The sequence below is a fragment of the Talpa occidentalis genome, unplaced genomic scaffold (assembly GCF_014898055.3).
Source record: "Talpa occidentalis isolate TD23 unplaced genomic scaffold, MPIMG_talOcc4v2.1 talOcc4.11, whole genome shotgun sequence".
Lineage (NCBI taxonomy): Eukaryota > Metazoa > Chordata > Mammalia > Eulipotyphla > Talpidae > Talpa > Talpa occidentalis.
Window position 1 is genome coordinate 76,503,813 of NW_023601104.1, and position 15,683 is coordinate 76,519,495.

The 15,683-nt window shown below is 44.8% G+C and overlaps 1 protein-coding gene across 1 annotated transcript in view; it reads left to right on the top strand.

Moving 5' to 3' along the window:
* Nucleotides 1-2,997: 2,997 nt before the first annotated feature.
* TTC9 (tetratricopeptide repeat domain 9) overlaps nucleotides 2,998-15,683 on the top strand; it is a 34,997-nt gene continuing 22,311 nt past the window's right edge. The window contains 2 exon segments of the mRNA XM_037503609.1: nucleotides 2,998-3,316; nucleotides 3,319-3,405. Of these exon segments, the coding sequence (XP_037359506.1) occupies nucleotides 2,998-3,316; nucleotides 3,319-3,405 (406 nt within the window).

Consider the following 15,683-nt stretch of genomic DNA (forward strand, 5'->3'; position numbering starts at 1 on the left):
GCCGGGGATCAAACCGGCGCTGCAGAGGCCGCGGGCAGCTTCGCAACCCAGCGCTCAACCACTGCGCCACCGGGGAGGCCCTCAAAACGTTTTTTAATTGACATAATTTCTTAAAAGGAAAAAAATAAATTAGGAGAAAAATTTAATACTAATATAGTTAAGAGCATAGCTTCTGGAGTTAGATTATTTGGATTTAAATCACAGTTCCTCTACTTATTAGCAGTGTGACCTTGGGCAAGCCTCTGTGACTTGGGTCCAAAATAGGAATAATCACAGTGCCTATTTCACCAAGTAGTTATGAGGGTTAAATGAAGTATTATATATTGAGGGCTTACCCCTTAGCCTAGCACAAAGTAAACATTATATATAAGTGGCATCTAGTGTTTTTACTCTCTCAGTGTTGTCTATAATAACAAACAATTGGAATCAACCCGTCTGACCACACAAAACTGGTTACGTACACAATGGTACAAACATAAAATGAATATTATGAAACCATTAAAATGAGGCTTTGAAAGACTGTTTAATCACATACAATGTAAAATAAAAAGAGCAGGAGACAAGCTATACATATCTACCAAACCACCCAAGTTTGTTAAAACACTTTGCACAGATATAGCTGGATAGAAAACAGCCAGTAGGAATTACATCCAAATATTAACAATATATATCTGGGTAATGGTGTAGGGTTGAGGGTCCCTATTTTATATTTCCTATACTTCAAATCCTCCAGAGCAGTGCTTCTCACATTCTAATAGGCATGTGAATCACCTGGTGATCTTGTTGAAATGCAGACTCTGGGTCAGTAGGTCTGGGATTTTGTAGATTCTGCATTTCTAATAGGCTCCTGGGTGATGCTATTGCGATGGGGCCAAGCCCTACACTTTGAGTTGAAAGGCTTTGGAGCAGGGGCTCTCAAATTTGAGTGTGCATCTGAACCAGCGGAGCATTTTTATAGGCTTCTGGATCCTATCCATAGAGTTGGATTTTAGTAAGTCTGTACAGGGACCCTAGAATTTGCATTTCTAAGAGCTTTTTTTCAGGCAATACTGATGCTGCATGTCTGGAAACCACAATTTGAAAACGACTGCGTTAGGAAAAATTTTTTTCCTTAGCATCATAAAGGAGGAGGGAGCACTAAAAAACTAGGTCAGCCTACTCCATTGCTTACCAAATCAAATCTAAACTCTTCATCCAAATGTCTCCATAAGCTAACCCAATCACTTCCCACTACTTCTGTTTAGGCCACAAAACCAAAACACTAGCCCCTAAACACACCCAGGAAGCTGAACACCATGACTTCTGCTCCAGTTTCTCACTCTGGTTCCTCATACCCAAATCCTACCCATTCTTCAAGGCCCTCAAATGTCATTTCTCCCACAAAGCCTTCTCCGCTCACTGCCTTTCTCCTCAGGGCCCACATACACTTTCTGTTCCTCCCTGGTGACACTTACCAATCCTTCCTTGTAGAGTGCCTCTGCGGTGCTGGTGAACCTCCCCCAGTAGACTGGGGTTAGTTGAGAGCAGGACAGTCACTTATCTTGGACTGCCCCTTGGCCTTAGCGAATTCCCAGCATACAGCTGACACTCAGGACTGACTGCAAGAATGCCTGGAGGATTAGGTAGCTCCCGAGGAAGGACAAGGAGCTGTTCTGCAAATGGAAACTTAGATTATGAACACACCAAGCCTGGCGACCAACGGTAACAGGTGTTTTCCATCTCTGATATCTGTGATTCATTCTGCACAGCTGCCCACACGGGGCTCCTGGAATACAACGGCCCCCACACTCAAGTGCACAGTGTTCTGGGGGCCCCGGGACACCTCAGTAACAACGTGGATCCACAAAAAAGAGGTCCTTCTTCCTTAAAAATATTGATGCCTTCCTGCAAAGAAGCAGCTAAAGCTTGTGTCTACGTGCTTTCCTCCTGCCCCATCTTTGTAGGTTTTAAGAAATCTATTGAGGGTGGGTCTCCATGCGTTTCCTTGCTGGTGTCCCCCCTCCTTAGGCACACACAAGCACGCGCTCGCACAGACACACACACACACACACACACACACACACACTTCTACCTTTCATCCCCCCATACACCCTTCCCCCTCAAGACCCCCTCCCTAAACACATACACGCACGCATGCACATGCACACACGTGCACACACATGCACACACATGCACACACACACACTTGTACCTTTCATCCCCCCATACACCCTTCCCCCTCAAGACCCCCTCCCTAAACACATACACGCACGCATGCACATGCACACACGTGCACACACACGCACACACATGCACACACACACATACTTGTGCCTTTCATCCCCCCATACACCCTTCCCCCTCAAGACCCCCTCCCTAAACACATACACGCACGCATGCACATGCACACACACGCACACACATGCACACACACACACTTGTACCTTTCATCCCCCCCATACACCCTTCCCCCTCAAGACCCCCTCCCTAAACACATACACGCACGCATACACATGCACACACATGCACACACATGCACGCACACGCACACACTCACCCTTCCCCCTTCCGTCAGTTTCAGACCAGGCGCGCCTCGGAGGGCAGGATTGCAGGGGAGCGCCCAGCGTTGTCCTTCGTCCTCCCCCTGGCGCGCCGAGCTCCTTCCGGGTCAGCGACCCTCCCCGCCACCCCGGCCAGACCCGGGGCCCCGCCGCGCCAGGTCCCGGGGCGCGCAGGGCCGCTCGCGCCGCCGGCAGGTCGGGGCGGGGGAGGGCGCGGGGAGGGCGGGCCGCGCGGCGCGGGGGAGGCGGCGAGCCGGGGAGGCACCCGAGGGGAGGGGGGTAGAGCCGCCTCCCGCGGCCGCGCGGAGAATGGGAGTGTGGGGCGCGAGGCCGCCGCGGGGTGTCACGGCGGCGGCGAGGCTGGCCCAGCGCGGGGCCCGCGCCCGCCGCTTTTAAACCCGGAGGGCGCGGCGGCGGCGGGTGATCGCGGCGCGCAGGGGCGCTGGGCGGCGGCCGGATGGAGAGGAAGGGCTCGGCGGCCGGGGCCAAGGGGAACCCGAGCCCGTCCGCGGCCGGCGAGGCGCAGCGGCCGCCGCCTCCGCTGGGCGTCCCGGGCAGCGGCGGCGCAGGGGCCCCGGCGCGGGGCCAGCCCGGGGCGGCGGCCGAGCCCGCCGAGTTCATCCGGCGCGCGCTCGAGTTCAAGAGCCAAGGGGCGCAGTGCTACAAGGACAAGAAATTCCGCGAAGCCATCGGCAAATACCACCGGGCGCTGCTGGAACTGAAGGGGCTGCTGCCGGCCTCCGGGGAGCGGGAGCGGGACTCGCGCGCAGCCTCCCCGGTGGGGGTCTCCAGCCCGGCCGCCTCTCGGAGGAGCAGAGCAAGACGGTGGAAGCCATCGAGATCGACTGCTACAACAGCCTGGCAGGTGAGCTGCGGCGCGCCGCGCACCGGCCGCTCCCCTCCCGGCCCTGCCCGGCGCGGGCCCGGCCCCCCGGCCCCCCGGCCCCCCGGCTCCCCGGCCCTGTCCCCCCCGGTCGCCGGTGTCCACTGCGGCGCGCCCGCGGTGCGCACTCCCCCGCCGGGACCGTCTGCCGCGGACGGGAGAACCTGCGAGGGAGGCGCTTTGGAGAAAGTGTGACTTTTGGAATGAAACCTTCCAAAACTCGTTGTCATGCCGCGTCCCTTCCCCCGCAACCATCGCGAATCCTCCCCCACCCCCTAAATAGCTGGCCCGACAGCTGGTCTAGCGGGAACTGCTACTACTGCCGCTCGCCAGGGGACCCGGGTCAGAATGCGGGAAGCAGCGCGCACGGTGGGCCCCCCGCACCCACCGCACAGCCGGTGGGCGCTCTCTCGCCTCAGGTGTCGTTGACGCCAGAGCTGGCCCTCACCTGCCCCCCCTCCCCCCGACTGACCCGAGTAAGGTCCTTCCCCAAGTTCCTTTAGCGCCAGGAGCGCAGGGCAGGTTGCCACCGTGCTTCCAGCATCTTAAGCAAAATGGATTCCAAAATGCCACTTTCTTCTCTCTGAGCTCTGCTGGGGCCCGGGTTGCCAGGTGGAGAGGGGATCTGGAAGGGAAAGTAGTTGGCGGCAGCGCTGGAGCTGTGCTACCTTCTCTCCTCTCTGCCTCAGCTCAATCCGTGGAGCACAGGTCCTCACACAGGCTGGATCTAGGCTTGAGGGATCGGGGAGCCTTCTATTGGGATACACTCCAGATTTCACTCTGGGGATTGAAGTCTAAGTCAGGCATGAGAAATTTGAAAGTCTCTAAAAAAGGAAAATTCTGGGTCTTTCCAGGACCTGCTTGTGAGAAAGTGGGAGATAGTGACAAAGGTGATGGCCTTATATTTAAAAAAAAAAAAAGCGTTCTATCCTCTTCTCCCAGTTCTTTTGTTGGGAATTTGGCCTGGTCCAAATTTCGGACCAAATAAAAGGCTGTCACTCCTGAAACCCGGCCCTTGAAGTTGCCGAAGTAGCCTCGGGCAGGTGAGCAGAGGGGGATGGGAGAGACTGGGTGTGGCTGGGGATGGTCTTTGCCTCCGGGGCCTGTGCTCTGCTCCAAGTGCAGCTCTGCTTGTTCCTTTAAGATTTTTGGTGCCAGCCTACCTCTGCTTTCCCATGAAGCCAAGTCCAGGATCATCTTTAATCAGGCAAAACCCAGGCCAGGGAGTCACTTTGTAAATTGTAGTTTACAAACTTAAAGCATTAATAGTAATAGTAATAGTAGCCTTTGTAGAAAAGGGGGTGCTGATACAGTACTAGAAATATGGGCAGCAGACAAAGTAATAGTACAGCAAAGATGGAATATTTCAGTCCATCACAGGATACAGCTCGATTCTCCTTTATTTCCTGTAAGTCGCTGGCATACTTCCTACTGCCTGATGAATAGTTAAAGGGCACAGTGGCCCCCGGTGGAAGAAGAGGCACTCTGGATCACTAATGCAGCCTTCGATTTAATATTATTCATGGGCATTCTAGGGTTGCCCTTCATCCCATGCTTTTGGCTGCCAGCCTCTGGCTAGTATCGCCTATCTTCTACCCCAGAAGTGGTTACATTTCTACAGTGAAACCAAAGACATGTCCTCCTTCAGGTCTCGTCAAACAGAGCAGGGCTAGGATCTGGACAACTGCCCCATCTCCATACCCGGTTCCCCACCCCCTCCAACACACCCACACATTTTGGAAAAATTCAGTGGTAAGAGAATGGAGAGTAACAAGAACAGATTTCACCCTCTGCTGCCTTCGTCAGTGTTCAGCACTTATTAATATTAATAATTTTCTGTGTGTATGGGGCTAGGCATACTACATACATTGTGTTTTTTAACCTTTAAAATAACTCGATGAAAGAAATATGATCATCAGTTTTGCAGAGAAAAAAGCCCTGAGCTTTCAGAACTGTTCAACTCCAAAATCAATGTTCTTGTCATCACACCTTGATGCATGGTCAGCGTCTTCTGGGTTCTGTCTCCATTGAGTCCTCCCTCAGGTGGGCTCCAGAGCCCTAAGGTTGGAAAAAGGTGATAGGGGATCTCAGCCTTGGTAACCAGGAGAAATACTATGCCTTGATTCAAGACCCTGATGGGGCTATCTCCCATTATTGTGGGTTCGCATAAAGGAGAAAATAGTACCTTTGAGAGAATGCCAGAAAGTTTAAAGAAGAAAATACAGAATTATCTCTAACCTCACCACCTCAAGAAATCCATTGATGTATTTCCATCCTGTATTTTTTTCTATACATAAATATAAAGTATTTATCAAACTCAGGACCTCCTGTGTCCTTTTAGTGTCACCATTATTATGTCAACATTTTTGCAATTTCGTTAAAATATTTTCATGAACATTATTATACATGGCAACATAAAAAATTTAAATGTATGTTTACAATGATCATTTGATGGAAAAGGAAGGAAAGATGATCATGGCTATTTGTTGTTAGAGCCAGAGCAGTGCAGCATGGCCCACAGGACAGACTCTCCTGGTGCCCTCTAAAAGGAAAGAGACAGCAACTGCAAGTTCATTCTGGCAGAAAGGCAATGACCCTTACATCAGGGCTGCAGTGTTGCCTGAGCAGCTTAGAAGGCTACAGGCAGGGACAGTCTAAAGATGTCCCTCCAGAATCTGTCCTCTTACACAGCTGTGCATAGATGGAGAGGTTTGGTTTTCAAAGGGACATGGATGAGCCCAGAAGTCCCTGAGGGTTAGGCTGTGTTGCTAAGGGCATCTCAGCACCAAACAAAAGGCTATTATAAAGCTTCTAGGGAAAACCTAGGGTTAGTGGACTCTTGTACTTGCAAGGAAGGCTCCAAAAGAATAGTAAGGTAGCAACTAGAATGTGCTAAGAGATGTTAGTAAAAAATCCATTTGGGTGACTTGAGAGGACCACATAAAGTCTGTGCTGGCAATTTTCCCAGTGCTTGTGGTTGGGTCTCTTCTGGCTTGACATTCCTTCTGATTATGAGATCTGGCCAGTGGTACAAGACCCCTGGACGTGATTTTGTATGTCTTAATCTCTAAGCAATTTAAAGGAAGAGATGGGAAGCATCCTGTCCCTTCTGAATTTCAGCTGACTTTAATATGATTTGGAAAGATATTCTGGCCTAGCTGGACAGATGTAGGAATCTCACCAAGGCTGCAAAAGAAGGATGTATTGGCTTGTTGATCAAGTCCAATGACCTTGGACAAGACAAGGACTCCTGTGGGGTCTTGGAATGTTCTGTGCAGAACCTGTTGTAGGATACAGATTTTTATTCTATATATGTTTTCCTAGAGGGCTGGGTAGCCCCAACTGGGATGACACCAAAAGGTTGTGATACAAAATGATTTTGTTAGTATTTCCAAATTATGTTTGAAATTTAAATACCAGTGGAGATGGTGCCAATAGGCCTGACGTTGGATTGGAAGGCTAGATGAGGGTCAGTTTATGCCTGTATGTCTGGCTCATCCTGTGGCTTTAGATAAGCCCCTACACATCACTTTACCACCATTTTTCCATACAGATAGAGCTATGCTTGACAATTTTATTTTGTTTGTTTACATTACAAAAGGGGCAGATACCCATCCTCAGTTGAAGTCACAGGACAAGGCCATGACAAAGCCTTAGGGAGTCACTTTGGGAAAGGCCTGGAATGGGAACCAGCTCTTTCATGTCTCGGTATACTTGAGATGATAGCCAACTTGTGGACATGTCTTGAAGCCCTGTGACCAGAGCCGGCTACATAATTTGTGGGGCCCAGTGCAAAATGAAAATGTTAAAAAAAAAAGTAGGGGGAAAGTAACATTAAAGGTCTTAAAAGATAAAGCTTTTTCTTTTCTTTCGTGGGCTCTCTCTTGACTTGATATGGTGTTTTTATTTGCTATTTAATGTCATTATGAGAAAGTTAAAATTTTAAACTGTTGACATGAATTTTACTGTTTGTCTTTATATTGTGCATGTCAGTTTTAAACGGAAATATAAGAGCATTTAACTTAAATGTGAAAACATATAAGGTATATAATTCACATTTTGTAGATTATACATGCATGTGATAGTTTATTCTTACTACAAGAGTGGAAATGTTGATATAAACAACTCAACTGCTTTCATTTCACTTCTTTATATGCTCACTTTATATACATACTTTCCACCAGGTCTGACTTCTGATGGGTAACACCCTCTATGTCATCATTTTCAGCAGAAGTGGTTGTTTCCTACAGGGAAATGTATGAATAAGATAAGACATGAGGAGGTTTTTGGTCATTTGTGTATTAGAACACTATTTCTTTTTACATCTAAAGTAATTCTAAGTTGAATGAAAAGCATGGGCTCTTGGAGCTGTCAGTAAGTCTGCTGCCTTAGTTATATTGATAGAATTAACACTCTCACCTTGTACTTGAATTTGACCTTGCTGAACTCTCATGCATTGTGGATCCACTGTAATGTTTGCTCATGGAACATCATGAATGCTGTATGCAAGCAGAGTTGCAGAGACTGGTTTTGTGTGTCTCCGCTGTTCGCTCTCATGGTCCATTATCCCATAGGAGTTCACTTACAAAAGAAAAATCAAAGGTAAAATTATTAGGAATTTCAAGAGGGCAAGATAGAGCATTAAACCAAATTCAGGGCCTCTCTGAGCATGGATCCTATGCAACTGCACCTATTACTTACTCTTAAACCTGGGGCCCTCAGTGGAACACCAGAAGATGACTAGGTGGGCAAAATTAGATATGGATTCTGAGGAGATTCAGAGATAGAGAATACTCAATTTAAACTGGTCTAGAACCAGAGGGGAAAAGGAACACAGTAGATGAATTATAAATGCAAGAACTAGGTGGTGAAAAGGAGATCAAGAACTAGACACAAGCAGTAACCTGGCAGCCAGAAGATGAGTTGTTGGCATAAGAATTGATCAGAGGAGGGAAAAGAAGAGGGCTTTGATCTTAAGATGCTCAACAGAGAGACACCAGTTAAAGATGGTGGCATAGAAAGAACTTGAACTCAATCTCCTCCCATCCACACAACAAATCTCCAACTACCTATAGAATAATTTTCTCAGAAGAAGACCTGGGAACTAAATGAATAGAACTTCTATGAAAAAGCATAAAAAGAGCAATTCCAAGACGGATAGGAGAGACAGAGATGCATTCTTGCCCACCCTGGGTGCGGCAATCTGCAGTTGGGAAGGATCTCAAAGTGTAGAACTTTCCAGGAATGAGTGTTATGCCCTGCATTGGGTATCCCAACTATAAGATCCTGTGTGGCAGAGACAAATCACTAGAGGACCTTTCATTGAGGGTTTGTAGGAAATATGTCCTGGACAACCAAAGCACTGTGGGGAATGAAGAACCCACCCTCTAGGGTCCATGTGCAGACTTACTTATCTCTGGACCTAGCACAGTAATACTGTCCTAAAAAATGTTTGGGTTGTAGGTGGAAGAATCCTATTTATCATTCTGACAGTGTCTCTATGGGTCAGAAATACTGATAGGTGCCATTTTGGGAATCACACATAACCTGCTAATACAGGCACTAGCAGGTACCATTTTGGAACTTTTTCTCCAGCCTACTAAAGCAAATGGGCAAGCCCCACTGAGAGTTATACTCACAGCATGCTGTGGCTAGGCTGGAGGAACAACTCCTCTGACCCACCCATTTACCACACAGTGGTGGGGCTTGGCTGACAGCACCACCCACACACCTGGGCTGCAACTGGGCTGGGCTGACAACCCCACCCACATACCCACACACCACACCTCAGTCATGTGCTGTAGTCAGACGAGGCTAACAGTTGCCTACTACACCCAGTTGCAGCAGGCAGGCATGCACAGCCCACACAGGTGACACACCTTGAGAGTGGCACTGGTGGCCAGTAGAGGGTTGGGGGGGGACTGTATTCTCACAACTCTGTAGGATGTCACCTGCACAAGGCCAATCCTTCAAAACTGGAAAAGGTGGTAGATTTGCCTGATACAGAGAATCAGTCAAAATGGGGATACAGAAGAACAAGTCCCAAATGGAAGAAAAGAAAAAAAAGACAAAACCCTAGAAAAATACCTTAAGGAAATGGAGATAAGCAAATTATGATGAAGAGTTCAAAGTAATGGTTATAATGATGCTCACTGATCTGAAGAGAAGAATGGATTAATACAGTGTTGTTCTATTTCAACAAAATAGAAAATTCAAGAAAGATCCAAATGAGTTTTAGAGTTAAAGAAAACAATAATATAACTGAAAGATATAATAGAAAACTGAATAAAGCACAGAAAAGGATAAGTAAGTTGGAAGAAAAAGCAATAGAATCCACCCAGACAGCAGTAAAATAACAAAAAGAAAAATTTAAGCCTAGATACTTTAAGAAATCTCTGGGACAACAATAAGAGACATTATATTCCCATTATTGGGGTCCCAGAAGGAAATGAAAGATAGGACCCGAAAGATTATTGGAGGACATATGACTGAAGACTTCCCTAGTGTGGGAAAGGAAACAGACATCCATACAGGAGACCCAAAATGTTCCAATGAAGAGGAACCCAAAGAGATCCACACCAAAATACATGATAATTAAAATGGCAAAAGTTAAAGATAAAAAGAGGATCTTTGAAACAACAAAGGAAAAACAACTTTTACAAGGGAAACACCATAAGGCAATCAGAAGGTTTTTCAATAGAAAACGTGCAGGCCAGGGCCTCCCCGGTGGCACAGCGGTTGAGCGCTGGGTTGCGAAGCTGCCCGCAGACTCTGCAGCGCTGGTTCGATCCCCAGCTGCTCCCCGGCCACTGGAGGAGGGTCCTGCATGGCGTGCAGACCTCTCCTGCCACCCGCTACTCCCCTCAGCAGTGTACTTCGGTCCTTCTGCCTGCTCTGCTCCCCGCTCTGGCTCTGGTGAATTCTCTCACCCTCCCGCGCTTCTGACTGTACCCAGTGCTTGTATAAATAAAATAAAAAATCAATCAATCAATCAATCAATCTTAAAAAAAAAAAAAAAAAAAGAAAACTTGCAGGCCAGAAGAGAATGGCATGTCATACTCAAAGTGCTGAGAGGATAAAAATCTCCAACCAGCCATTAATTTTATAGCCAGTAAAGTTATCATTCAGAATTGAAGGAGAGATTAAGAGTTTTTCAGATAAAAACTACAGGACTCAATCACCATTAAATCAACATTGCAAGAAAGGTTAAAGGGGCTTCTCTAAATTAAAAAGAAATGGCACTAACAACAAGAAAGCATATGAAAGAAAATATCTCAGTGGAAAAGGTAAATATATTATAAAGGTAGTACATCAATTACTTATAAGGCAAGAATGAAGATTAAAAGAGGAAAGTAGTACAAATTAAAACTACATTAATTAGTAAAGGAATGCATAAAATATAAAATTAAAAATGAAACAAAAATTAAATGGGGTGAGGGACTACAAGTATAAATTCACGATTCAGTGTATATAGATGTTGAATTATAATGCACCCGAAGCTCATATAATATTCTAAATCAATATTACCTCTATAAAAATTCATTTAAAAAAGAAGATGCTCAGCTCATACAGATGGGAGGATCTTGACTAGTCAAGCCGTTGTTGATATAAGACTGTTCTTTGGGCAACACCTTTGTCAATAAATCTTAAACCTGTAAATGTGGCTTCTAAGACCATCTTCTGAGAAAGGATGTGAGAATTTTAACTTGTAGAATGCTTTCACGGGAAGAACATTCTGAATGTAGACTTGGGACTGAGTTTCTAAAGTGGATTCTGAAACTCCTCAATTTGTCTCCAAGGAAAAGAGTTGGATGACTCTCAACCAGAAACCCTTTAAGACATTTTGAAGTCAGAGTCTCTATAGCCAAAATACATGGCAGTGCCTCATCCAAGGTAAGGGGACTCAGCTCCAGTGTGGACAGAAAGGCCAAGATGTGGAGAAGCCAAGACTGCTCCCACAACTTGGTGGATTGTAAGTGACGTCCAAATAGGATGTTTTTTCCTTCCAGCTCTTGTCTTCCAACATCAAGCTGTGCCTACCCCAAACAGGATGAAAATCAAATGTTTTTACCAACCAATCACAAATTTCCTAATTCTCAGTTGACTGACTTTGGGAAGTCCAGTGTCCATGCTGGGAACAGAATTTTCCAATTTTACCAAGATGGTTAGAGTGATCCAGTCCCAACCATAAAGCAGCCAACATGAGCTCTAGCACCAGCAGTAGTACACCAGATATTTAATAAAAAAATCCAAAGGTAATGCTACAGAAGATTAAAAAAGTCTAGCTTTCCTGCTAGTATTCACATGGCCTTGAAATTATTAAGTTTAAAACTCATCATCCTTTATGAATTCATACACATCTAATATCAGCAATGAAATGATGTTGTGTCTAATAGTACTCATAAGGAAGCAGGATGTGTAGTTCCAAGGAGGGTTGACAATTTAGAAGCACCCCAGATTGAAAATGAAGCCTTCTCTATCCTTTCTGATAAAAGGACATTAAAAGAGCAAGTCACAGACAAAGTTTACATGGAGGAAACTCATGGGGAAAATATCTCTGTATAAAGAACAAAAGTGATGCTTATTAGCAAGCTTGATAGTTACATAAAACTGGAATTACGATTTCAGATTTGGATATGACTCAAGGCTTACACAAAAACATGAATTTCGTTGTCAGTATTACCAATTTGTCATCCAGTGTGAACTCAGACACTTCTAACAGCTAACGTGACCCATTTAGCAACCACCACCTCATAACAACAACAACAACAACAACAATAATAGTAACAATAATGGTACTGAAGACTAACATAATGAGCCCTGTTCAGGCACCTAGAAGGTTTGAATTAAATGAAAATGCCCATTCCAGTATCTACCTTGTGTTAAGAATCCAATAAATTCAATCATCCCATTAATATTAATTGAGCATGTAATATATGCTAGACCCTGAGCTAGGGCCTGAGTATATAGGAATAAATTTTAAGGACAAGGTCCCTGCTTATAATTAACTTCTACATATACAAATAAAATTTCATTAGATTTATACAACCTGGTGACACAGAAAACCCAAGCTTGGAAGAATCAAGTCACTTGTCTATGGTCACACTGGCAAATGGATTTCTCATTTGCAGGCCTATATTCCAAAGTCTATAGTTTTCATCATTCACCCCTAGGCCTCCATTGTTTGGAGCTTCTTGCTTAAGCACTAAAATTTGCTCTTTGAAATGTCTGTTGAACCATTCATATTCTATCTACCCTTTGAAACTACATGAAATATTCCTCATCATTGTAGTAAGAACAAGCTTTGACATTTTATAGGCAGTTCACTTGTCTGCCTCCATTCTTGCTGTCTGTAGGTAAAATATCCTTTCATTGTGATTGTACCTTGCATGATTAGGATTCCTGTTCCATGACCATCCTGGTGGTTGAGGGGAAAGTGTCCTGTGTTTAGTAACTAGGCCATAGTTTCCCTAAGCCCTGTGTTACTAGGAAGGCGACCTGAATTTGTGTGGACAGAGATGCATGAGGAGCTGATGAGTCATAATTTCTAAGGAGCTGAAAGGCTGTCAAAACCCCACCCTTACCTACTCTTTCCTATCTTCTTGCTCCAGAACATGCAAATTCCAGATAAGAGATCTTAAGAAAATTTAAGTGGATGTGTTAAGAGTAGAACATTGTTTCAGCTATTGCCCCTTCAGTTAGTGCATTGTGGATACATTGAGGGGAAAACAACCCACTAGAAGACTAACATCTGGAGTTGTTCAAATGCATGAGTCTAGACCTGGTCAGTTTTAATGTTCTAAGAATGATGATAACATCGCTTGAAAATATATTTCTGTTAAGTGCCAGATGAAGTTGGACAGGTGTCTGACATGGAGCATTTGCTTCCCTTACACTAGGAAGTCTACTTATTTTGTTAGTTTATGTTTTTGCGACTGGATGTTAGTACATTCTCATTTTATAAGCCTAAACCTCATCCTTCCAAGAAACAAAAAGAAACTGCCCCCCGCCCCACCTACCCCAACTCAGCATGGAACAGACCAGCTCACCTCATGTCTGGTGGAATAAAAACCAAGGTAGACTCACACAACCTGGCTTCCAACTAGTGGATGTTTGCCACATATGTGAACTTCATCTGGTCACAAGATCTCTGATCTTGAGTTTCCTCACTTTTTAAATGGGTATAATAATGCCAGCTGACTCATAGGGGATGGTGAGGAGCAAGAAAGATAATATATGTGAATGTACTTTATAATTACAAATATTGGAAATGTAGATTATTATTTTAAGTGGACAGTGATCTGTAGAAGAAAAAAAAAAGAGGAGAAATAAGAAGTGGAATCTATTCAATAAAGGAAATTCTCAAGTAGATACTTGAATAGTATCTACTAGTAAACTCTCCTGATGCCTGGTTTCTGTACTAAATATCTCTCGACCCCAACTCTCTAATATTGTTTCAAACATACACACTAAAACAGTTCCTCAAATGCAGTTTGCTTCATAGTCCACAATAATAAGCTCTTGCCAAATTAGAAAAAAAAATCTGAAGCAGAGAATGCAAGGGAGGTTCTCTGAAGGCAAAGATTTCCCCAGATCTCTTTAAATGGCCTCATCTTTAAGATCACAGCAGAAGCATGACTTGGTGAAGAGGAACTTGGGCTGCAGATTTTGTCTTTTAACTTGCCAGATGCCCCGAGGTAAAGGAATTTTACCTCTTGCATGGTAGTTTTCTGGTTTATAAAACCCTAAGGTTGGATTTCAAGATCTCTAAGGTCTTTTCCAGCTCTGAAAAGAAAAATTCTGTTATTGAGGATGCAGAGAAACAACCCTCACATACTATTGGTGGGAATTTAAATTGTTGCAGCTATTTTGGAAAGCAGACTGGTCTTTCCTTAAAAAAATAAAAGCAAAAATAGAAATATCCTTCAATCTAGCAATCCCACTTCTGAAATACAAAACCATCAACTTGAATTATATGGTCTACATGTTTATGGCAGTATTATTTTCAGTAGCTTAGATATGGAAGTAACCGAAGGGTACTGGTAGATGTTTCGATAAAGAAGATGTGGTATAGACACAAAATTAAATACTATTCAGCTATAAGGAATGATAAAATTGTGTTGTTTATAACATGGAAGGAACTTAAGGTGATTATGTGCGCAAAGTGAGTCAGAGTGTGCGATATAAACAATATTAGCGATGGCCTCTGGTGTTGAATAAAGGATGGTGTGGGCCAGGAGTCTCATTAGCCCCTGTCAGTAACTCACATAGCAGCCAGAGCTCCTGCAAGGAAATTCATTCATCAAATCTTTACTGAACCCCTGCCATGGCTCCTCACAGCCCAAATCTAAATATAATGTAGCATGGGGATGGTGAGACCAGGGTTCTAGCCCAGATTCCGCTTAATTTGCTGTGTGACCTTGGACAAGTCACCTCACTCTGAGCCTTAGTTTTCCTAGAAATACAGTGGGGGTTGAGTCTGAGGCCCTCCAAGTCTCCTTTCAGAAATGTTGAGCTGTCTAGGATTTTGAAGGCCCTTTGGCCCTCTTTCTCCCTTGGCCTCTCACTCTGAGATTAGCCAGATTTGGGGAATGAAAAGGGGAAGAAGCTCTCCTTTATTTCAGTTTACTGGTATGTGCTGACAAATTATCATGAAAAAATCTCAACTAAAATTTCCAAAACAACCCTTGCAAATTGGGGGGTGGGAGGGAACAGGAATCATACAAGGGATGTCGCAGGCTCCCAGGATAGGATGATAGAGTCAGACAGAGTTCTAGAGAATTGAGGGTAGGGGTTGCAAACCTAAAATATTATCTAGGTCCTAGACTATAAACTGATGGCACTAGATATTACCTATTACTGCTATAACTTCCCAGATTATTCTAAAATTCAAACTTCTGTTCTCAGCAGGCAATCATTTGCCATCTGAAGCCTGGTAATACTGGCTTCATCAGGCCAGAAAGTCCTGTGGCAAAGAAAAAAACCTTTTAAGAAACAGTCTGGCAGAGCCAGGAGTTTCAGGGAACAGTTCTTGGCTAAGTTATTAGTGTCTCAGGACTTGCCACCCTTGGCCCAAGGCTGGAAAGCCCTGAGGAGTCTGAGCCAGATCCAAGCATTTCAGGATGTGATTCTGACCCAATTGCCCACCTTCCTCAAATGAACCTGCACCCCCAGGTTCTAGAAGCCACTGGGTCTTTGGGAACTTGTTTATATATACTCTTCCCTGATATCTATGCTGGGAAAAGGGCTATATCCCTGTG